At 54.8% G+C, this 21,955-nt stretch overlaps 2 protein-coding genes across 10 annotated transcripts in view; one reads left to right on the top strand and one right to left on the bottom strand.

The window, feature by feature from the left end:
• Positions 1 to 1,419: 1,419 nt before the first annotated feature.
• TMED1 (transmembrane p24 trafficking protein 1) lies at positions 1,420 to 5,598 on the top strand. Its single transcript, XM_029585013.1, has 5 exons — positions 1,420 to 1,741; positions 2,511 to 2,608; positions 3,129 to 3,312; positions 3,860 to 4,127; positions 4,906 to 5,598. The coding sequence occupies exons 1-4, from the start codon at positions 1,568 to 1,570 to the stop codon at positions 4,076 to 4,078; spliced, it is 675 nt and encodes a 224-aa protein (XP_029440873.1). The 5' UTR covers positions 1,420 to 1,567; the 3' UTR covers positions 4,079 to 4,127; positions 4,906 to 5,598.
• Positions 5,599 to 6,793: 1,195 nt separating this feature from the next.
• The window catches only part of DNM2 (dynamin 2), a 39,883-nt gene continuing 24,721 nt past the window's right edge, over positions 6,794 to 21,955 (bottom strand). For 4 of the 9 annotated variants that reach the window (XM_029585003.1, XM_029585005.1, XM_029585007.1 and 1 more), the window contains 6 exons: positions 19,228 to 19,337; positions 14,450 to 14,561; positions 13,660 to 13,821; positions 13,118 to 13,356; positions 12,748 to 13,002; positions 9,947 to 12,477 (listed from right to left, as the gene is read on the bottom strand). In XM_029585003.1, coding sequence (XP_029440863.1) covers positions 12,408 to 12,477; positions 12,748 to 13,002; positions 13,118 to 13,356; positions 13,660 to 13,821; positions 14,450 to 14,561; positions 19,228 to 19,337 — 948 coding nt within the window. In that variant the 3' untranslated portion in view covers positions 9,947 to 12,407. Of the gene's footprint in view, positions 8,613 to 9,946; positions 12,478 to 12,747; positions 13,003 to 13,117; positions 13,357 to 13,659; positions 13,822 to 14,449; positions 14,562 to 19,227; positions 19,338 to 21,955 lie in introns of those variants that run through there. The other 5 variants (XM_029585004.1, XM_029585008.1, XM_029585010.1 and 2 more) reach the window with 2 other exon arrangements.

Genomic DNA, 21,955 nt, shown 5'->3' with positions numbered 1-21,955 from the left:
GCAGACACGGTGTGAAAGCTGCTCTTTCTGCCTCTCATCTATTTTGTATTTCCTTTTTTTGTTTCGATTAGAACCGAGGCCCAGGAAGATAGTGATTCCCCCCGCCCCCGAGGTGACACACAGAAGGGCTAGTGCGCCGGTTTGCTCTCAGTTGGGCATGCAAGAATGGCACCGGGCGCAGTAAGATTACCGTGTCCAAAATGCGCGTCCTAACAAATGTGCAACCGATAGCACCCAACGCATGGAAATTCTATGGAAATGAAGACATCACCTATCACTGCCCGATGCAGGAAAGTGCACCCAATGGTTGGGTGCCCAAAGCAAACTTTTTTTTACCCTGGAAAATTAACTCCAGCTGCGGAGAGGTAAAGTTTCCTTACAGTCAAGGTCTCTGAGGCTGATGCAATAAGATGCACAATGAAGCACTCAAATGCACCGGGCACCTACAATTACAATGAGCACTCAATATGAGCATCGGTTTTTATCCCGCTTCTTCTTCTGGCTGCTTTTTTTTATTTTGCTGAGGAGTCTAAGTGTCTTATATTAAGCGCCCCTTTCTATGGGTGTCTAAATTGTGCAGCCATAAGAATTTTTTTTTTTTTTTAAATCAAGCCAATATACATTTATTTTTTTCTCCACCGCAAGCAGTAAATTAAAGTGTCACAACGATACTAAGGAGGCGGATGCACTCTTTGTAAACCGTTGTGATGGCAAAACCGAATGACGGTATATAAAACTCGATAAATAAATAAAAAACAAAATAAATAAATGGTAACCCCGAGGACTGTAGTTTTTACATTTCTCCTGAGCGGATTGACGTAACGCCATCCCCAGGGCTACGCGTTTGTTTGGGTGCGCGTTTTGCATACGTTGATCTCCTTATTGCATCGGGCGCTAGAGCATCCAAAACGCGCACCCAGCCACGCGTAGACCCGTGCGCAAGGCTGGGTGCACTTTATTGCGAAAAATGCGTCCCTTGCAGGGGAGGCTTGTTTAGAGAGATCAGTGTAAGATTGGAGCGGAGCATGATGATTAGTCAAAGGACACCCTGAAAAGGCCTGGGAGATTCCTTTCCTTTTGGGTAGAACAAAGGGGCAGTGCAGGTTCCTGTAAACGTCATGTAAGCCATGAACATTACAGACATGGGTGCACCCAATGCCGTGTGCGTTTGCCCTGTTATTGTTTAATAAAGATATTGAAAGGTGAACAGTTAAAATCGCTCCCGACTTTACTCCCTCCGACATCTGCCGAACAATCAGGCAATGCCTTAGTCGACTAAAGAGAGCCTAAGGGCGAAAGGGGAACATGAGAGGGGCTTTCAAGCCATGGTCGCTTGATTCTGATTGGTCCAAGTCATCCCCCCCTCAAGTCCCGCCTCCCCCATACCTCGTGAGGGCGCGGCTGAGGCGCGTCGTGACGATTCTTGTCGGAATTCTTCGCCTGACCAATCGTATTTTTCCAGGCCGCCCAATGAGAGCGCGGGTGGCTGCGTTGCTGGGCGGAAGTGGCTGCTGTTTCTGGCTCCGGGGGTCGCTTGCCCGTTTTCCGGCTGCCTGGCTGGACGGACATGGCCGCGCCGGGCTCCTGGTGGCTCTGGTTCCTGCTCCTGGCGGGACCTTCGGCCGCTGCCGCCTTCACGCAGCCGCAGGACTCCGAGTTCACGTTCTTGCTGCCGGCCGGCAGGCAGGAGTGCTTTTACCAGGGGGTGGTGCGAAACAACAGCATGGAGGTGGAGTACCAGGTAATGGCGAGAAACGGGGCCAGCATGCAAATGATATGCCATGAGCATGCTCTTGGCCTGCAAACGAAAAGCCTTGTGCAAAAAAACGACAGGAACTGAGGGGCACCTTATAGGCTAACCAGTTTATTAACGCATGAGCTTTTGCGGACAGTCCACGTGGTCAGATGCATGTACAAGAGTTCATTAACATATGCAAATGACAGGCTTGTAATGCTATGCAAAGAGCGTGCTAACTGTATGTAAACAATAGGTTGAGAGCGTGCTCATTGTATATAAATGATATGCCCAGGGCACATAAACTGGATGCAAACGATAGGCTGAGCACATGGAGGTGAGTACAGATAAATGGGGTCAAGGCATCTGATTGCTAAGTGCATAGTAGCTGCATGCAAATTACATGAAGGTGGCACGCCATGTAACTGGTTCTGGAGCTTGGGAGGATCTCCTGTTTGCTCACAACACCAAGGTGAAGTACTAAGGGAGTGAGCAAGCTGGCATCATAGAGATCAGAAGGGATTCTGCTGGTGCCATGTTGATCTTTGCAACCTGTCCATCAAGGGCACTCTGATCTTTCTGGAAGATGTGTGTGTGTGTTTATCTCTATATTGTATATCAAGGCATTTCAATTTGGGTTTGCTGAATACTGTGTATTGTATTTTGTTTATAATCTGAGCCTGAATTTGATGAGTTTTGTAGCTTCCTGTAGCTTTTATAAATTGAAATAAATGCCAGAATTCTAGCCCCCCCTGTAACGGTGTTTTCTTGGCAGGTGATTGGAGGTGCTGGGTTGGATGTCGATTTCACCTTGGTGAACCCTAGGGGTGAGATACTGGTGGCTGAATATAGGAAGTCAGATGGTGTGCACACGTAAGTCTCTGGTTGCTCCATTTTTGCTCACCTTGCTAAAACAGCTAGGGATAATTCTGACATTGTTGAGCTCATGATGGTTGTAGAGCACAAAGCCGAGACCCGTTTCTCTCATAAAATGAGTTGGTGTCCTCTGTGTGTTCTCAGCTTTAAGTCTATCATAACATATGGTGCTCCGATAGGTGGTTTCAGCAGGGGTGCCAAGGACTGGGGCAGTGCAAGTGGGGAGTGGGCAGGACACTTGCACAGCTGCTGCCTGTGCTCTGCCTGTTTCAATTTTTAGATTTTATGAGGTGAGGATTTGACTCAACATAATCTTAGGGCAGTTTTTCTCCTATGTAGATGTGATATAATTGGTTCTTAGGTGTCCAGTTCCAAGTAACTTTCTAGCTGTCCCCAGATTGAAATTTCCTGTAACGGTGGGGTTTGCATGGTGGGTGTACTTTTTTTGTGGTTTAATTCACCTTCCCTGTGACTCTCCCATAATACTGCAAACCTTTCTCTGCCCCCTATTTTCCAGTGTGGAACCCACAGAGGACGGGGACTACATGATGTGTTTTGACAACTCCTTCAGCACCATCTCGGAGAAACTAATTTTCTTTGAGCTGATTTTCGACAGCCAGCAGGGCGAGGAAGAGGCGGACAACTGGTCCGAAATTGTGGAGCCTGAGGAGATGCTGGACATTAAATTGGAAGATATTAAGGTGAGGAGGAGAGCGTGGAAGGGAGCCCCTTCCTGCATTTGTGTGATCTTAGGCTGCTGGTTAAAGCGCCTTCCTCTGCCCCCGAATCCCTCTTATTGCCGTCGGACACTTCCTGTGTACGGTTCACTGAGGTCACAGCTTTGCTGCGGGGAGGCGAGTGACAGCAGCCTGTAACGCTGTGCCCATCAGACCTTTTATTTAGTATAAGAGGTACCACTTCCGCCCTCGGGTTTGCTGACCCACACCTGCATGTCGTCACAAGACCCGGAGCCGGTTCTGTTCTTGCACTTTGGCAGGATGATGGAGGAGGGGAGGGGTTTTCGGATGAAGTCTCTGCTGCCGTTCTCACCAGGGCATCTCACATCAGAGGGGTGCATGAGGGGTGGTCTTGTTAAGAGTCTTGCGAGCCCTGCACTAAAGCACTAGCAGGCAAGGGCAATTTGGATTAGAGAAAGAGAGTGCAGTGAGAAGTGGGGGTGGGGGGGAAGAGCCCGGCAATGAGCTGCCATTTTATTTTAACACTGTCTCCCTTCTCCCCGCCTTTCAGGAGGCAATCGAGACCATGAAGTTGCGATTGGAGAGAAGCATCCAAATGCAAACGGTGCTGCGGGCGTTCGAGGCTCGCGACCGCAACCTGCAGGAGGGGAACCTGCAGCGAGTGGACTTCTGGTCTGCCGTGAACGTGAGCGTGCTGGTGGCGGTGGCCTTCCTGCAGCTCTACATGCTGAAGAGCCTGTTTGACGACAAGAGGAAGGTCAGGACGTAGCTGCCACCGGAGGCCGGGGTACAGAGACGGAGCCTCCGGCACATCCCTGGTAGGAGCAGAACAGAACTGATCTAAGAGACTCGGAGGGGAGGGGGGGGGGGTGTGATCCGGAAGGAGCCGCCGGGGGGGTGGGGCTCAGAGAGCCTTGCATACGTTAACCCCACTCCCCGGCCGTGGAGTAGAAGACGCCTGTTCACACCTAAACCCCAGAATGTTTTACATTAACTGAAATATTCTTCCCTGTTTTTTTTCTTTTTCTTTTGGGGTTGTGGGCATGACTCTCCTGTTGCTTTTGTTGTAACCCACGCTGAACCCCTGCCTTATTCATTTTGGGCCCCTCCTGTGCGCCCTTAACAGACTTTTTCAGAGCGGGGGGGGGGGGGGTGTCGCTTAGCCCCTGCCCCACTGTAGGTAAGGAATCCTTCCCAGACTGTCGGCAGAGATCGTGTGCCTTCTCTTTTCTGTCATTAGCCGGCAGGTGTGATCATGTCCCCCCCCCCCCCCGCCAGGCTTTGCCTCCCTTTTGGGCCAAAATTTTTTTTAGGGTTTTTAAAAATTTAAAAAAAAATTTTTTTTTCCTTTTCCATTTATTTTGACGCCGCTGATATTCTTCATCTGCCCTAGGGGAGAGCTGCATCAGGAGGCCCATAACAGTGGCAGGAGCCATGCGGAGGCTCCCTTAAAAGTGCCAGGATCTCCTCGGGAGATAAAGGGCAGCGGTGCATTCGGGTTTTTGCTGATTTTATATATACAATTTTATTTTTTTTTTAATGGGATTTTCTCAAATGCATCGGCAAAGTTACCGCTCCTGCCTTTTTTTTTTTAAGGGGGAGAGGTCATCGGGCCAGCAAGAGACCGATGGAGGCTGGGTCTCCTGTTTTTCCCTCCGCCTGACCCACTGCAGCGCCGTCCAAATTCTGCTCTCGCCCGGCTTTTCTTTCAGCCTCCGGTGCCTTAGGGGAGAGGAGGAGCTTTCCAAGTGCGGTGGAGAGGGGTGGCCTTCAGCCTTCGCCCACGTCCTGGAGAGCGGGGGGGGGGGGGGGGGGTCTCCCTCCCTCCCTCCCTCCCTCCCTCCCTCCCAGTCTGGGCTGCACCGGCCACAGAGGGCTACTGTGAAAAAGAGTCTCGTCTAATGCGTTATTTTGTGTGTTGTGTGCATCCGATGGGGGGGGGAAGAGTTCTTGTCTCCTTCCACAAAAGAAAATCTCGTTGGGTGAGAGGTGCAGGGTGAAAGCTTCACTCCCTCAGTAGGAAAACTCATCATCCAGGGTCAGACAGGGTTGTGTGTGGTTTTTTTTTTTTGTTTTTTAAGTTTGCTGGGCTGGACTAGAAGGCATCGCTTTCCTCTCGATCCCATCAGAAAGTGAAAACAGGAGATAACGAACAAATCCTAGCAATAAAACCTCCTGGCCAGGGCACTTAAAATACCCTCAGCCTTACATCCGTTCTGCTCTTCCTGCCAGAACGTTTGCTGCCTGCGCAGCGCGGAGCCCGGGACGTCGGGCGCTCTGTGGATTTGCTATCCTTTGTCCGGTAAGCGCAGGCTCGTCCGCAGTAAACGAGGCCGGGGTGCACTCGGCTGGCTTAAGCTCGGGACGCTTCTCGGCCGTTCCCCCCCCCCCCCAAAATATCCACGCGGAATCGCCGCCTGCGCCCGCAAAAGACGTTTTTCCGCCCGTGCGGGAGGAGCGGCTGAAGTTGTTCGGTGCTTTACACCCACCAAAGTGCTTTTATGCAACAGGGGGGAGGGTAGAGGGCGGCGTCTGTTAACCAGCGACGCCTACACAGGTCAAATTCTAGTCTTCCTTCTACCTCGTGCACGCAACGCCCGTCCCTTCCAGTGTTAAACGTTTCCTTCTTAAGACTGGAGCCGTCTCTCTCTCTCTCTCTGTCCCTGTGCTGTGGATTGGAGCCTTCCCTTGCCTACAGGGTTCCTTCCCCCCGGAGCCACCGCTGCAAAGCTAAACCTGAACCGGTGGCTGGGTCGTACTTTTTTAACGCACACACGAAAAGTCTGACGTTGGCACTTAAAAGGGGTGGTGGGTTACAAAATGGTACCAGTCAGACCCTTGCCTCCGCGGGGCCGGTGGGGACTGGTGGTGGAAAGAGGCAGAGGTTAGTCCTCTGCCTCTTTCCACCACTAAGAAGCGACTCGAATCTCGGTCTCCGCGCGTGAGAAGCGGGAAGGATTTTAAAGTAAGAGGTCGAGTTTGTCTTGAGTGTTGTGGCAAAATGGCCGCTCCTCCGGCCTTGTCTCCTTCACAAGGCCCACCTTGCACCCCTGGGTGCATTTATTCTTTTTTTGGAGGTGGCTGGTAAAGACGTCGGGCTTTTGCTGCTGGGGCTGTGGGCCGGGTTGGCCGCCTCTCGGGGGTTTTCACGGGGCAACGTTTGCGGTGTCAGTGGGAGGGGGGCGGTGGGTTCATTCTGACCGGGGGGGGGGGGGGGCCCAGCCATTGCAGTTTCTCACAGAAGAAAGTGGTTTTTTTTTTAAATTTGTTTTGTTTTAATGTATATTTACCGTATTACAAAGTGAGATGTATGGGGAAGAGCCTTCTCCTGCAGGGGGGTGGGGTGGGATTATTACATATTTTTGGGACGTTTTTAATTTGAATGTGTGTTTAACGTTTGATTAGTAGACACCTGAATGTGTTTTTATTATGTATGAAATATTTTTGAGCGTGCAGGAGCCCTGGGTAAGGAATTTAGTTTTAGGGGTTTTTTTTTTTTTTTTTGCAGTGAAGTCAATAAACCAGAATGAGTTTGTAAGCGCCTGCTGCTCCCTTAACCTTATGGCCTCCCTTCTGAGCCAGCTGCGGTGTCATGGATTTCATGCAAAGCCTGAGGCCCACATCCTCCTCCTCCTCAGTGTGTCAGCTGTGGGCTGGGCCAGGTCCTCGCCCGGAGGGAGGACGGGGATGGCTGCCTTCTCTGCCCTAGCTCCCATGTCTTCCCTGTGAGGAAGTGGCCTGGGAAAGCTGCCTCTGCTTGGGGGGTGTGAATCCCTGGTCTCCGTGCCTTGGCTTCTCTTACAGATCACTGCCTCGGGGGGTGTTTGTTCCTTATCTGGCCCCCTGCTCTCTTTTATTTTTTTGGCAATCATTCCAACAGCTTCAATCCAAACGTGTTTATTTGCGCAAATCATTTTCCTGCAAGAGTTTTGTACAGCTCAGTAATACACAAAAAGCCTGTCCGTTTTTTTGACAGGGCGTCAGCTGCGGCTGCTCTGAAATCTGTTTCCTGGTGCAGGGCAGGCATCCTCCCTGTCCATGCAGGAGAGAGAGAGAGGGCCTCCGGTTCCTATCCAGGCCCAGCCTGTTTTAGTGCACAGGGGTAAGGAAGACACAGCTAGAGTAAGAGAAGTAATTTTTAAGTCTGACACCCCCCCCCCCCCCCAGCTAATTCACATGCCCTTATTAAAACACTATTTACAAAAATTTATCCACGTTAATCATACAGCAGGAAAGCAGGCTGCTGGGGCCTGGACGCTGGTTTTTTTTTCTAGGGGGTAGGGAAGGTGGAATTATTATTATGTTCTGATTTGTGTAATTAAGAACAGTTGAAGGCAACGCACGAGAAACCATTCAGATTGCGGTGATGAAGGCACTTGGGGTAGAGCACAGCACACGGCCAGTAGAGCGAGAGCGCTTATGGCACGGTTTCATCGTGGCCTCTTTCCCGCTACAAGCGGCACTGGGCCACTGCAAGCATGGGGCATAGCCTATGGGGGACTGCAGCCAAGATCCCTATTAATACAAGTGACATGTAACCTCAAAAAAAATAAGTGCTCCTTGAGCTCTTGGGGGCAGCCCTTCCCAGCTATAGTAGGAGTGTGGCTTCCTCCTTCCACAAGCACCCCTGGAAGGGAAGACCAGGAAGTGTAGAGGAGGGTTAACCCATTCTTTGACCAGTTCCTAAAAAGCACACACACCTCCCGCTTATGATAAACAGGTCTGCTCCTCGTGGGAAGAACAGCCACCCAGTGTCCCGCCCTCTGGTCAGTGCTGTACCGGGGCTGGGCTTCTCCCCTGACCAAAGGTCCTACCCATCCAACGTGCAGGAGCTCAGCCTTCAGCTTCCTGAGGAAGGTGAACCGCTGGCCTCTGCAGCCGGCTCCAGCTTTCGCTTGCAGCAGAGAGGGACCTGTGGTTGAAGGGGTCACATCCAGAGCAGCAGAGGCATCTTTGTTTTTTTCTTCCTACAATCACCTGCCGCGCCCTAGGAGGAGGGTGGATAATATTAACAACCTGATCTGCTGGTTAGAGTAAGGCTCCGGCTTACAGCTCTTCTCTCTCCCTGCACGCCCTGGCTGGGGTGAAGTGCAGTCCACGAGCTCAATCATTTATCGCCAGGGCGAAGGAATCTCCTTTCCAAGACAGCGCACGTTACAGAATTTCCACAGACATCAAAGGATGGGACACACACACAAACACCCATGCAAGGCAAGACCGAAAGGAAAGAAATCCATCCTTCAGCAAGGGGCAGGAGGCATCACCAGAACTGAGGCTTGCTGGGTGTGGTAGGAGGCGGGCGCCTGGGCATAAGAGAAAAAAAAAAAAACACAACACAAAACAGATTACATGCAGGTAGCAGGGCAGCCCAGGCCACATCCTCTAATCCTTTCCATGCCCAAACTCTCCCTCTCAGAAGGACCCTGGTGTAACCCCTGCACTAGAGCAAAGGCAAGACACAGAATAAAGCTCAGGCACCAGTCCTCTGCTAAAGGGAGCTGAGGAGCACACACAGGGCCTGGCCTTGGACCTCAGAGCGTGTGTACTACAAGCAGCCTGCTCAATCGGTTACACACGAGTATCAAAACCCCGCCGCCTCTATGCAAACAACAAATAATCACCCCTTTAGAGCAGGCCGAGGCACGGCAATCCCAAATCCCGGCATCCCAGACGCCCCTGGGCAGGGTTTCAGCAAAATGCACCCTCTGCAGGGGGCCCCCAGGTTATGAAAAGGCGATAGAGAGAGTCTCTGCTCTCCAGGAGCACCTGCTCCCTGACTTTCACAGAGCAAAAACCCAGCAGGGAGGCTCGGAACCAGAGAACGATGAGCCCAGGAGAAAAAAAAAAAGGACTTCATGAAGCAGGCACCCACCACCCGCGGGCAGGTCCATAGGACAGGCAGCGGCAGCACAAGCTGAGCCCACACCCCCTCTGCCCCAGCAGGACAAGGACAATCCTTCAGGAAGCAGAGGTTTCAGGCCTCGGTGCCAGTGCCATCCACAGCAATGTTTTAAGTGTTCCAGCCCTGGTGGCGGGGGGCTCTGACTTAACCAAGCACAGCCAGCCCGCGTCACACCACATCTTAAGAAATCTGTGCCACTTCCGACTGGGCGGGTGGCCCAGCCGCTGCTTCCTCTCTCCTCCCAGGGCTGCTCACACAACCACTGCAGCCCTGGGGGGGAAATTCACTTTTTTTTTTTTTTTTATTCGGCTTCTGCAGCGTGGGAGCGAGAGAACCTTAAAAACCAGAGGCCGCGATGAGCGGGGCTGACCGTTTAACAAGGCCTCCCTTAAAAGCCGGGAGCATCCGCAGCGGCCCCTATCACCTCCTTTCCCCCCCGATTACTGAGCAAGCCGGGGCAGGAGGAGCTCAAAAGCTCAACCCCCCAACGTGGGGGCATATTCCTAACACCACCCCCACCCCGCTGACCAACTCCTGGTCATCCCCCCTCCCGTGCAAAAAACAATGCCGGCTGCCCCTGGGGCGAGCGGTTCCAGAAATACCGAAAACAGCACCAGAGCAAGGAAAAGAAACTCCCAGCACAGGGACCCAACAGCAGGGCAGGGCAGCAACCACCACCACCACAGGCAGAAAGGTAAAAGATGCAGGCAAAGAAGTGGGAAGCCAGACACCAGGTGAAATCTCCACCACAAGCGGATTTCTTTATTTGAGTTTATTAATAAGGTACAGAGAGAGTCGGAGGCACTTACGCTGGTCTAAGAGTACAACAGTGGCGTATGTTCTCTTCTCATATAGATCTATACATTATATATATATATAATTTTTCTTTTAAAGTTATACAGAGTGAGATGAAAGACCTCAGCACCCACTTCACACACTAAACACCAGGGGGGGGAGACAGTTTGTGGGTTGTGAACATGGGGGGGGTGGGGGGGGTGTGACTTTGCTATTTTGAAGGAAAAAAAAAAAAAGACGATCCGGGCAGGATCCGTGGTGCACAGGAGGCGGACGGGCGATCCTCTTCCAGTCGTGAGGAGAGGCAGCTTTAGGGCAAGGCCCGGGCAGCGCACTCACAGCAGGGAACCGGCGGGCTAAGCGGGAGAGACCCCCCCCCCCCGCGGCAGTGCCAGGAACAGCGGCCGAGTGCATGACTTTAAAAAAAAAAAACCCCAGCCAGCGGAGCAGGCCAGGGCGTTAACCCCGGGGGGGACGACACCGGTTCGGACAGAGAGCTTTTTACAGGGAGGAGTGAACAAGCCCCCCCCCCCCCCCCCGGGAACGCACAGAGCCCCGGCAGGGCGGAGGAGACGGAGTAAGGAGCAAGAGTTCCCGGCGAGGGCTGCCAACCTGCGGCCTACGCTGGCCACCAACCGCGTTTGCCCACGGCGGGAGAAACCCCGACCTGGCCCCCAGCGAGCAGAAATCCTCACGCCAGGTGCCGGGAAAAGAAAGAAGCTTTTTCTTCTCTCAGAAGGACGGTCCCGGAAACAAAACGCGCGGCCGCCTTACCAGTCCCCCAAAGCAACAGTAAGGGACCGGAATTTAAAATAAAAAAAATCTACCTCTTACAATTAGCAGCCTGTGCCCCCTTCAAAGAATATTTACAACGAGGCCTTTCCATGCACAAACAGCTTGGGGGGGGGGGGGGGGGAGTGCTTTTTACCGAGCGGGGTAAAGGCAGAGAGAGAGACTGCGTCCTCCGCCGCGGCGGCGCCCTGCTAAAACGACGGAGACCAGCGGCGAGGTACGATCCCTGGCGCACGTGGAAACCCGGGGCCAGGATGCACAAAGTCCCGGGGGGGGGGGGGGAAGGAGGAGGGGGCGGGCTTGCTCACATCCCCTCCTGTGCAGCTCTCTCCCCCCCCCCCATCCGGCCCAGCATTTGCCCCAAACTCCGTGATCCGGACACCCCCCCCCCCCCCCCCTCGTGCATGGCTACGCCCTTTTTCCGGGTTTCCCACCCTCTGTCCCCTCCTCGGCGTGTGGTGTTTTGGCTACTCCGAAAGCCAGGCCTGGTAGAGAGGTGGGGGGGGGGGGGGTGTCCCGGGGGCCCTCCCCCCACCCCTTTCTGCCCGGTACCCGTCCTCCTCTCCGCCCTGCCCCAAAGCGATGCTCTCTTTTTCTCCCTTGTGTAGTGCAGCGGACGTCTCTACAGGACCCGGGGTTAGCAGGCAGAAGGTTCGTGGGGATGGGGGGGCCCTCACAGCCACGACGTCTGTGCTCCATGCAGGACAGTGCCCTCAGGAAGTAAAGCACCAGTCCCTTCCCCAATCTATAAGCAAGGTCAGCGCGGGGCCGGATTTTCTAACAGCAGAGCCACCCGAGATTAATCCACCTGCAAGGCCGGAACTACAACCAGAGAGAGAGGGAGAGGGGGGGGGGGGGGGTGCTGAACACGGGTCCCGGCCTACACCGCCCTCCTCAGGCCCCTCTTCTTCTTCCCCGGTTAAAAACTTTTAAACCTCCGAGATTTCAAACCCCCCCCCCCCCATCAAAATTAATACATCTAGTGCTAGCAACGCTGATCGGATTAATGCAGTTTTAAAAAAATATATATATATATACACACACACGCGTGTGCTACGTGTTAGTGAGAACCAGGTGAAGCGTTACGGGAGGAAGAACGTGTGGCGGGGAGGAGTCAGCATGATCAACTAAAGAGGGGGGAAAAAACCTGTCCAACCTACCCCATACCGGGTAAAAATAATAATAATAATAATAATACAGGCCGGGTTTCATACATTCAACAGCAGAGCGCACCCGCTCCCAACTCCAATTCAATTCATGGTTTGCAAAGTTTGTTTTCCCCCCAAACACAGTGCAATGTTTTATATATAAATCCCACCCCCCCTTAACCCTCACACAGAAAAAAAAAAAAGGCCATACAGCCGCTCCTGGGGAGGGGGGGGGGGGGGCGGCAGAGGTCACGGGAGCCGTGGGAGGGGGGACGGCCCCCTCTCACGGTAAAAAAAAAAAAGATCGCGTCCTCGACCTCCCGCGTCCACGGCGGCTCCGGAGCTCGACCGACCAGAGAGAGGGAGTTTCTCGAAAGCCGCGAGGGTCAGCGGACGGCCACCTGCCTCCCCCCCCCCCCCAAACCAACAGGCACGATGGTGGCAGCAGGGGAGGGCTCGTTTTAGTCTAGCAAGGAGGGCTCAGCCGGTCGGATAATGGTGGGGCGGTTCGGAGCTGCCGGGGGTCTTCTGCTGCAGAGGAAACAAAATACACAGGGGGACGGAGGGGAGCGAGAGAAGGGGAGGGGGGGGGTAAGAGAAGAAAACAAGCGATTTTAAGTACGAGGAGGAAAGGAGGAGGAGGAGTCACCGCAATTCAGGGAGGGCAGGAGGAGCTGCTTTCGGGGAATCTCCCCCCCCCCCCTCCCTCCAGACCTGGGAAAGAAGGAGAACGGAGCACTGGCTTCATTAAATAAATAACCCCCGCCTCCCTCCCTCCCTCCCCCCCCCGTCAGATCTTACCTGGGGACTCCTGGGGGGATGCCGGGCGGGATGCGAGCCGGCCGGGAAGGAATCTGAGGAGGGGCCGAGAAGGGGTCCAGGCTGGCGGTGGCGAACGGGCCCTGAGGTCCGGGGCGGGAGGGGACGGGCGGAGCCACGAACACAGAGCTTCCCGCCGGGACGGGGATGAGGGGGGGCCCCGGCGTGGGGCCCCTGACGGCCGGGGGCCGGCTGGGGGGCAGAGCGCTGGCCACGGGTCTGCGCTGAGTCGTCGGACTACAAAGCAAAAAAAAAACAGCAAGGGACTGTAAAACGGCCCTCGAGCACCGGAGGGCGCCCTCGCCCTCCCCCCCCCCCCCCCCCCCTCCAGGACTGTAGCCGGGGGGGTTACCTGTGCCCGCTGCCGCCGGCGTTCTGCAGCCAGGTGTCGTCCACGGGAGGCGGGACGGGCGTGGAGACGGTGCTGGTGCTGATGTCCCCGATGATGTTCAGGGACTCCTTCAGCGCGTGGTACATCCTCAGCATGTCCTCCCGCCGCTGGGCCTGCTCTGGAGACTCCTCCATCAGGCTGTTCTGGTCCGAGGAGGAGTACAGGTAGGCCAGCAGCTCCGAGTGGATGAAATCCTTCGTCTGCATGGAGAGAGAGATTCAATCAGTGGCCGCTGCTGGAATGGACGGTGTGGCACCCCCCCCCCCCCCTTCCAGGGGCTAGAGCTGCAAATCCTCGCCAGACTGCTCCTCCCCTCACCAGGCGTTGAGGCAGATAAACGCCGAGGCACGTGCCTCGCAAATCAGAAGGAACCCACGTCGGGGGGGGGGGGGGGGGGTTTAAGAGACTCCACCACAGCACCGTGCAAGCGAGAAGGGACCAACCCTGGCCGTCTCCCAACGCCCGCAACTCTACTAAGACGCCGCTCCCCCCCCCCTACTTACGTTGTTGATCATGAGGTGCATAATGGTCTTTGGCATGAGGTCGCGGATGGACTTGTTGATGATCCCCACGTAGGAGTCCACCAGGTTACGAATGGTTTCCACCTGCCGCTCCAACTGGGGGTCCATGGAAAAGGTGTTCTCCTGAACCTCTTCGTTCTCAGTCTACGCAGGGGAGTGCGACAGGATGGCAACTGAAGGTTAAATCAGCCTCAAGAAACCCGGCGTTAAATAACTGCCCCAACCCCCCCCACCCCTCCCCGCGAATATCACACCACCACCACCAGGAGGGCAATATTCTTCCATTGCAAGCAGAATGGAGGGAAGCCCCAGTGTTGGGGTTGGGGGGGGTGTTTTTGAGGTTCCTGGGTGACTGTTGCCTGCTAGTTTAGAAGAATGGAAGCATGGGAAGTGATTATAGATAAGACAGAAGGGACAACAGCTGGTTTATTGGGAGGGCCGGGGGGCCTAACCATGGGGCTTTCACGAGTGTTGGGAAAGCGAAGTGATATTGTACAGCACTGGACGTGTTTAAAGGACATCTCCCGTCTTGCACGTGTATTAGCAGTAGAGAAAGTAGCCGCACTGGGGCCTCCCTCCATTTTTGCTTACTACTGAAGGATATTAACCCTCCTCCCCCAGGCCGGCACCTCCCTTCACTACTGTGCTGGTGGACTTGCAACAACCAGAGGCGAGGGTGAACCCTCTGAAAAAGAATCGGCGCGACGGGCTTTGCTTGGTGGAGCAGACGACACCGAGAGCCGGCTCACGCACGGACACCGTTCAAACTCACCTGGTCTTTCTCAGGATAAACCCCAGCCCGGAGGAAGGAGGCTTTCCAGCTATCGACGTCTTCCTGGGAGTCGCAGGCCAATTCAATCTGACGCAGATCCTTATAAACGTTCCTGAGCAAGTGGAAAAAAGGAACATTGGTTGTTACCTGCTAATTTTCGTTCCAGTAGTACCACAGATCAGTCCAGACTCCTGGGTTTTACCCTCCCTGCCAGCAGATGGAGACAGAGAGAGTCTCACTGACACTGTACATAACCCAGTGTGCCTCCTGCACTCCCTCAGTATTTCTCTGTCTTCAGCAGTTCCCTGTACGTACCCGGATCAGCCCAGATTCCTAGGAGAGTCCCGCTCGAAATACGCTTTCACCGAAATTGCTGACCTCCAAATTGGTAGTGTCTAAGCAAAGGCATGCAGAGACTTCCAAGTAGCCGCCCTGCAAATCTCTTGCGGTGACATGACCTGACATTCTGCCCACGAGGCCGTTTGGGAGCGAGTAGAATGAGCCCTTAACCCCTTCGGGATAGGACAACCACGACAGATGTATGTGGAACCAAACAGCCTCCTTCAACCAACGCGCTATCCTGGCTTTTGATGCCTTCTGGGCGCTTTTCGTACCACTGCACATCACAAAAAGGTGATCCGACCATCTGAAATCGTTAGTGACCTCTAGATAGGGCAACAAAGCCCTTCCGACATCCAGACTTTGACTCTTTTCCATTAGGTGCACCAACCTCCAGATTTGGAGAAGCCGAAAGCTCTCCAAATCTGACAAATGGAACGCCGAAACCACCTTCAGCAGAAAAGACTGAACCATCCCCAGAGAGACTCCGGAATCTGAAATCCGTAAAAAAGGGATCCCTACATGACAGGGCTTGAAGTTCGGACACCTTCCTAGCTGAACAAGTCTCCACCAAGAAAACCACCTTCACAACGTGATATCTTTTATGGTGGCCCTCTTAAGAGACTCAAACAGTGCCGCATACATGCCCCTGAGGACCAAGTTAAGGCTCCAAGAAGGACACGCCTTATGAACAGGGGGGCGGAAATGCTTCGCCACCGAAGGAAACGTACCACATCCATATGCACAGCTAGAGTTGTTCCATGAACCTTGCCTCGCAAACAGCCCAAGGCAGAGACCTGCACACTCAGGGAACTAAACCTGTCGACAGGCATCTCTGCAAAAAAGCCAGAATCTGTGTCACCAACGCTCCCTTGCTCCATACACCAAGACTCGAAGATCCTCCAAACCCAGATATACGCCAAGGAAGTAAAGCCTTTTGAGCATGCAGAGCAGAAATAACATCCTCCGGATACCCTTTCTTCCTTAATTGCCTCCTTTCAAAAGCCAAGCCGCTAGACAAAAGCGATCCGCTTGATCTGAAAATATGGGGCCCTGACGCAGATTTGGCAGATGGCCCAGTCTCAGGGGGCCGTCCACTGCTAGATTGACCAAATCTGCAAACCAAGGTCTCCGTGGCCACTCGAGCCACGAGAATCACCTTTCCTGGATGGATCTCTACTCTTCTCACAACCTTGCCCACCAGAGGCCATGGTAGAAACATGTAGATCATAATGTCGTGTGGCCAAGGAAGAACCAGGCCATCGACCCCTTCCGCTCCACGCTCTCTTCTGCAACCGAAGAACCACAGTGCCTTGGCATTCCACTGAGTCACCATCAGATCCATATGATGATTGCCCCATCTGCAAGAAATGAGGCCCATTGCTTCCTCAGATAGGTCCCATTCTCCCTGTTGCTGGCGGAGAAAATCCACTTGCACATTGTTGGACCCTGCTATGTGAGAAGCTGCTATCAAGGCCAGATGCTGCTCTGCCCAGCACATCAGCATCTCCGCTTCCCGAGCAACCGCTAGACTCTTGATATTACCCTGGCGGTTGACGTAGGCCACAGTTGTCACATTCTCTAACATGACCACACGGTTGTGCAAAAGAGGTAGAAACTCCTGCAGAGCCAACCGCACCACTCTAGTGTCTAAGTGACTGATGGATCAGGACCCCGCAGCACGAATGATCCTGACCAAGCCACCACGAAAGACTGGACTGGCTAAGTTGTAAGCGATAGTGGAAGATGAAACTGCTCTGACATCGGATCCCACTGAGAGAGTATCGCTTTCCGCAGAGGTCTCATATGAGCAAATGCCCTCGGGACCAGCTCCAGGGTAGATTCCATGGAAGCGAGGACCTGCAAGTAATCCCAGACCCTGGGCACTGAAGTTTGACAATCCGCTCCTCCGGGAGAAAGACTTTCCCCACATGTGCATCGAAGCGCGTGCCCAAGAACTGCAGGACCTGCGAAGGAGGAAGATGGTTATGAGCCAGTCGTCCAGATATGGTTGAACCAGCACGCCCTCCTTTCTGAAGGTCTTTGGGGTCGTTGCTAGCCTGAATGGGAGAGCGCAAAATTGAAAATGCCTCCTGAGGATCATAAACCAGAGATACCTCTTGACGATCCGGGCGAATCCTTATGTGTAGATATGCTTGTAAGATCCAAGGAAGCTAAAAACTCTCAGTTTCGTACCATTGCTATGATAGACCTCAGAGTCTCCATCCAGAAACCGGGAACTTTTGAGAGCTACATTCAACTTTTTTTTTAAGTCCAGAATTGGATGAAAAGTTCCTTCCCTTTTTGGTACCACAAAATAAATGGAATGTCGTCCCATCCCTTGCTCCTCCCCTGGGACAGGAACAATGGCACCCAGCATTCGCAGTCTATGGATGGTCTGCCAAACAAGCAGCTTTTTTTGCCGCCACGGTTTCTTAGCGGCCGAGCAAATTCTAAGGGCGTAGCCTTGTCGTATCATGCTCAAAACCCACTGGTCAGCCGTGATTTTGACCCATTCCTTGTAAAACTGACCCTTAAAAAGGCAAAGCTCCCAGCTGAGCCTTCGACAGAACATCCGCCGACCAGTTTCGTAACTAAAGCAGCCTCCTACCCGAGACCGCGGGAAGAAGTGCGAAGGAGGTCACACAAAAGCATTGGCTCCATAAGCGACTGCTGCCCTCCAAACGTTCTGCCTGCTCCGATTCCTGGGGTGACCGATCCCTGGCTGCACCCGTCTCAAGCTAGCCCCAAGCATAAGACTGCTGCACACTGCAGCACGGACACCAAGAGCAGACACCTCAAAAAAAAAGTCTTAAGGTGCACCTCGAGCTTCCCGTCCTGCAAACCCTGCTGCGTCAGCCACTGGAAAGGTCGTATCGGCCAACACGGACGCATCCACCTTCGCAACCCTTAAGAGCTGCGGAGTGTCTTCGGGCAAAGGACACAGCTTGTCCATGGCCCTGCTAACCTTAAGCTCAGTCTTCGGAGTGTCCCACTCCCTCACCACCAACTCTTTAAACAGCTTGTGAAGAGGGAAGTCTTGGCTGGACCCCAGTTAGCCGGCCATGACCGGATCCACTTCCTCCTGGTCAGCCTCCTCCTACAGGACCGGCGGGATTAGGGACCAGAGTTCCTCCTTTTGAAAACAGGCGGAAGCACCTTGGGATCGTCGCCTTCCATCGTTGGAGCCTTTCCCAAGTTCCTCTTCCGGATCCTGTACAACCCGAGAAGGATCAGCGTCGGGAGAACCATCCCCAGATGGAAATCCACAGTCAGACTCCTCCGAGAAACCCTCCTTGGTGGCCCCCAACACAGATGGACCAAGGTACCCTCCGAATCCTCCTGGCCCCCGAAAATGTGGACTTCTTCCTCGGCAGAGGTTCTGTCGTCGTCGTACTTTTGGGAAAAGGCCGCTCCAACAGAAGCAAAAATGGAGAGGAACCCTGGCAATTTTCTTCCAGAGGATCTTGTTCCTCCCACGACTGCCCCTCCATGGGCCTCCTCAGGGGTGAAATCAGCCGGAGAAGGAATAGACGGGAGGTTCCCCTCCCGCTGCTGCAGCCTGTGCATTCACCGTGAAAAGTTTCCAAGATGGCCGCCGTTCCCGCGGCTCAGCAGGAACGGATCATAGTCTTCCCACATCACAGCCCTCCAGACCCGCACTGCGTCGAAGATGCCGCTGCCAGAGAGGGGATCGGTAACAGCGGCCGGCCCTAGAGAGCCATGCAGCACACTCTCCCCCCACAGGCAGGGTGCATCGGCAGCCAAGCAGCATGGCCAGGCCCAACTCAAGACCGCGCGGAGAAAGCACTGGGAGAGTCGCAACGGATGTTCCCCGCTCGATCCGAGCCCCTCTGCCACCGAAGGGGAGATCGCATGAAAAGTTAAGCGCTCTCTTTTTCTCTTATTTATTTATTTTTTACTTAATAAAAAAAAAGAGACAGAACGGAAAAGAATATCCTTATATGAAGGGTGGCAGAGGCTTCTCCGGAGGGTGAGGGAACAGGACCACCGGCTGTCACCTCCCCCCCCCCGGCGTGATTCAGCGAGCAAACAAGGGTCCCCCAACCCCTGCTCACCCACCCCTAAAAACCAGGACCTCCTGGGAGGGGAAATCTCCCTTTCCTTATCCCTCCCCTTTGTTTGTTTGATATATATTTTTTTTGGATCAGGTAACAGAACTGCAGGTTCTGCACCTCCTCCATCTGCTGGAGACGGAGAAACACCGGGAGGGTCTGCGGGTAGCACGCGGGGGGCGTCGGCGAGACCCTCTCTCCGTCTCCATCCGTTGGGAAGGGAGGCACAGCCCAGGAAGTCTGGACTGATCCGGGTATGTTGGGGGGGGGGGGGGGGGGAGAGAAACAACAACAAATTAGCGGGTGACAAACATTCAGCACCGCAGGGCCGCTCCACTCTGATCCGCGGGGCCAGTCCCTTACCTCTGCTCCGTGTTGAAGATGGCGAAGACGTGCTTGTTGGACATGAATCCCTTTTCCACGTCCCGGATCTTCAGGTTATCCAGGGGCAGCATGTATTTCTTCTCTTTCTCCTACGGGAGGCGGGGGGCGAGATGGGGAGGGGGGGAGAAGATTTCACTGCGGCACACGTCCACTCGTTACCTAACCTCTACTCCCCCCCATCCATCCCGCTACCGCACCCCCGCGACGCCCACGTTACGCGTCCGATCAGCCACCCAGCCGAGTCCGTTCAGAGCGGTACGCCTGCGACTCCCCCGCGCGGCACTCTCCTCCCCCCCCCCCCCCCCCTCCAAGGGCCGCAGACGCCACGTTGCGTTCAGACATTCGCCCAGGGGCAGACTCATCCTTAGGACCGAGCTAGGAACCCAAGAGCCACGCCCGGACCCTGGCTTCCTCTACGAGCGTAGATAGGGTGGCCGCCTCCTACGGCACCGGTGAGACAAGACCAGCCCCCCCCCATGCCCTCCTTTCGCTCGCAACACACGCCTGTGGGGGGGGGGGGGGGGTGCTGTCTTTCTCAGCGGTGTCTGTACATCCTGAGTGGAGGCATGACCCTCGTTCCTACACCAGGGGAACTCTAGTCTAGTCTTAGGCACCCCAATTTACAGCCAGCGCCCGTCGTCGGGCATCCTCTACCACCGGTTCCGCACCACTGAAACGAATTGAGCGCGCATCTCATTCAGACGAGTCTCCTTCCGGATCCCCTAAGAATGCAAGAGCTGGCAGAGAGCCAAACTGCCTTAGGATTATGTTTGGCAGTGTGAGACAGAAGAAGAGCGACGGGAGCGGTTATTTCGTGAAAGCAGCCTGCGCCTCTGCACACCGAGGGACCCTCCCGGTCGTGCTCCCGCTGCTGGAGGAGGCTCCTCACCCTCGCCCTCCATTTGGGGGAGGGAGGGGGGAATCTATTTCAGAGGGAGTCTGCTTCTTTCCTGACAGGACAAATGCGCAAGAGCCCAGCCCAGCCGACGGATCCTTATGGAATCCTAACATCTGGAAGTGTTTATTCTAACTCGGCTGCTGCTGCTGCTGCACGGATCGTACCACGGTCTTCCAGAAGTGACGTCGTCCTTTGCACCCAGGCCACAGTCCTAAGCCCTCCCACCCCCCTCTCTCTTCCCGGGCTGCGAGTCTGCTGCAGCCTCTGCCACGTCAGGACGAGACGCAGCCTCTCCCCCCCTTCCCCAGGGAAGAGCCCTCCGGCGAGCGGCAGGCCCAGCTTCCCAGACGACACCCAAACCGGCCCCCGTTTGCCCAGTGTTAAGACTACCTGTGTTCAGGTGGCTAACGGCGCACAGTAGTCCGCACACTGGTCAGGTTGGGCTCGCTACAGCAGCAGCCGCCTCCCGCCGGGCGAGACGGGGGAAGAGAGCACACGCAGCAGGTAAGGGATCGCCGAGGAAAAGCCCCCTCTCTCTGCCCCACCCCGAGATTTAACTGCCGGAAAAGCCCAGCTCTGGACTTTCCCCCTGGGATCTTCTCTCTCCCTCCCCCCCCCCCCCCTCCGCAGATCGCAGGGATGAATTTTTACACTCCCTCCCCCCCCCCCCCCCCCGCACGACAAGAGCCTCATTCATTCGCAGCGCCTCTCCGACTGGTTCTCATTACCCCCCGGGCAGGAAACAGAGGGTTTCGGGGTGGGAGGGCGCCGGCAGTCTCTCCCCACTATCCACGTGCCGCACCACACCCCCGCGTCTCTCCCTTCCCTCTCACCCGCCAGCGTGAGCTCTCGCCACCCCCCACCCCCCTCCTGGGAGAGCCGGTGAGGAAGGAAGGGGAAGGGGAAGGGGAAGGGGAAGGGGAAGGGGAAGGGAAAGCCCCCCCCCCCCCCCCCCCCCCCCCCCACGGTACAAAACGAGCTGCTGGTTTACGAGAAATAACCGAGCGTCATCGGCGGCCGCGTGCACGATCTGTAATCCTTCCCTGAATAAAAATACTTAAAAAATGTTCTCCGCCAGACAGAAGCTCATTAAAGCCGCAAGGATAAAGCAGTCTCTGTCTAAGAGGGACTTCCAGTAATGTCTTCCAAGGATCCTGGAGCCCATGCAAGATAAGAAGCCCCCAGGGTCTCGCCTCAGTTACAAGCTCACACACGATTTCTTACTTAAAACCTGCCGACATGGATCAATAGTACCAGCTACGAGTCAGGGAACAGCTTCCCAAGCACATACGCAGATATCCCAACGCACCTCCTCCTATTCCAGTACTGAGACCCTCACACACAGCTCTGCCAATGCACCTCACTCCTGCCCTGCAGCACCCCCTGCTATTCCAGTACTGAGACCCTCACACACAGCTCTGCCAATGCACCTCACTCCTGCCCTGCAGCACCTCCTGCTATTCCAGTACTGAGACCCTCACACACAGCTCTGCCAATGCACCTCACTCCTGCCCTGCAGCACCCCCTGCTATTCCAGTACTGAGACCCTCACACACAGCTCTGCCAATGTACCTCACTCCTGCCCTGCAGCACCTCCTGCTATTCCAGTACTGAGACCCTCACACACAGCTCTGCCAATGCACCTCACTCCTGCCCTGCAGCACCCCCTGCTATTCCAGTACTGAGACCCTCACACACAGCTCTGCCAATGCACCTCACTCCTGCCCTGCAGCACCCCCTGCTATTCCAGTACTGAGACCCTCACACACAGCTCTACCAATGCACCTCACTCCTGCCCTGCAGCACCTC

This window comes from Rhinatrema bivittatum, chromosome 19 (assembly GCF_901001135.1).
Source record: "Rhinatrema bivittatum chromosome 19, aRhiBiv1.1, whole genome shotgun sequence".
NCBI lineage: Eukaryota > Metazoa > Chordata > Amphibia > Gymnophiona > Rhinatrematidae > Rhinatrema > Rhinatrema bivittatum.
Note: the sequence above shows the minus strand (reverse complement) of the source record. Positions and strands in the feature narration are given on the sequence as shown.

Coding starts and splice junctions, on each gene's coding strand:
- TMED1 (XM_029585013.1), top strand. CDS start 1,568: ATGGCCGCGCCGGGCTCCTGGTGGCTCTGGTTCCTGCTCCTGGCGGGA. Junction 1,742..2,510: donor GCATGGAGGTGGAGTACCAG/GTAATGGCGAGA, acceptor TTTTCTTGGCAG/GTGATTGGAGGTGCTGGGTT. Junction 2,609..3,128: donor AAGTCAGATGGTGTGCACAC/GTAAGTCTCTGG, acceptor CCTATTTTCCAG/TGTGGAACCCACAGAGGACG.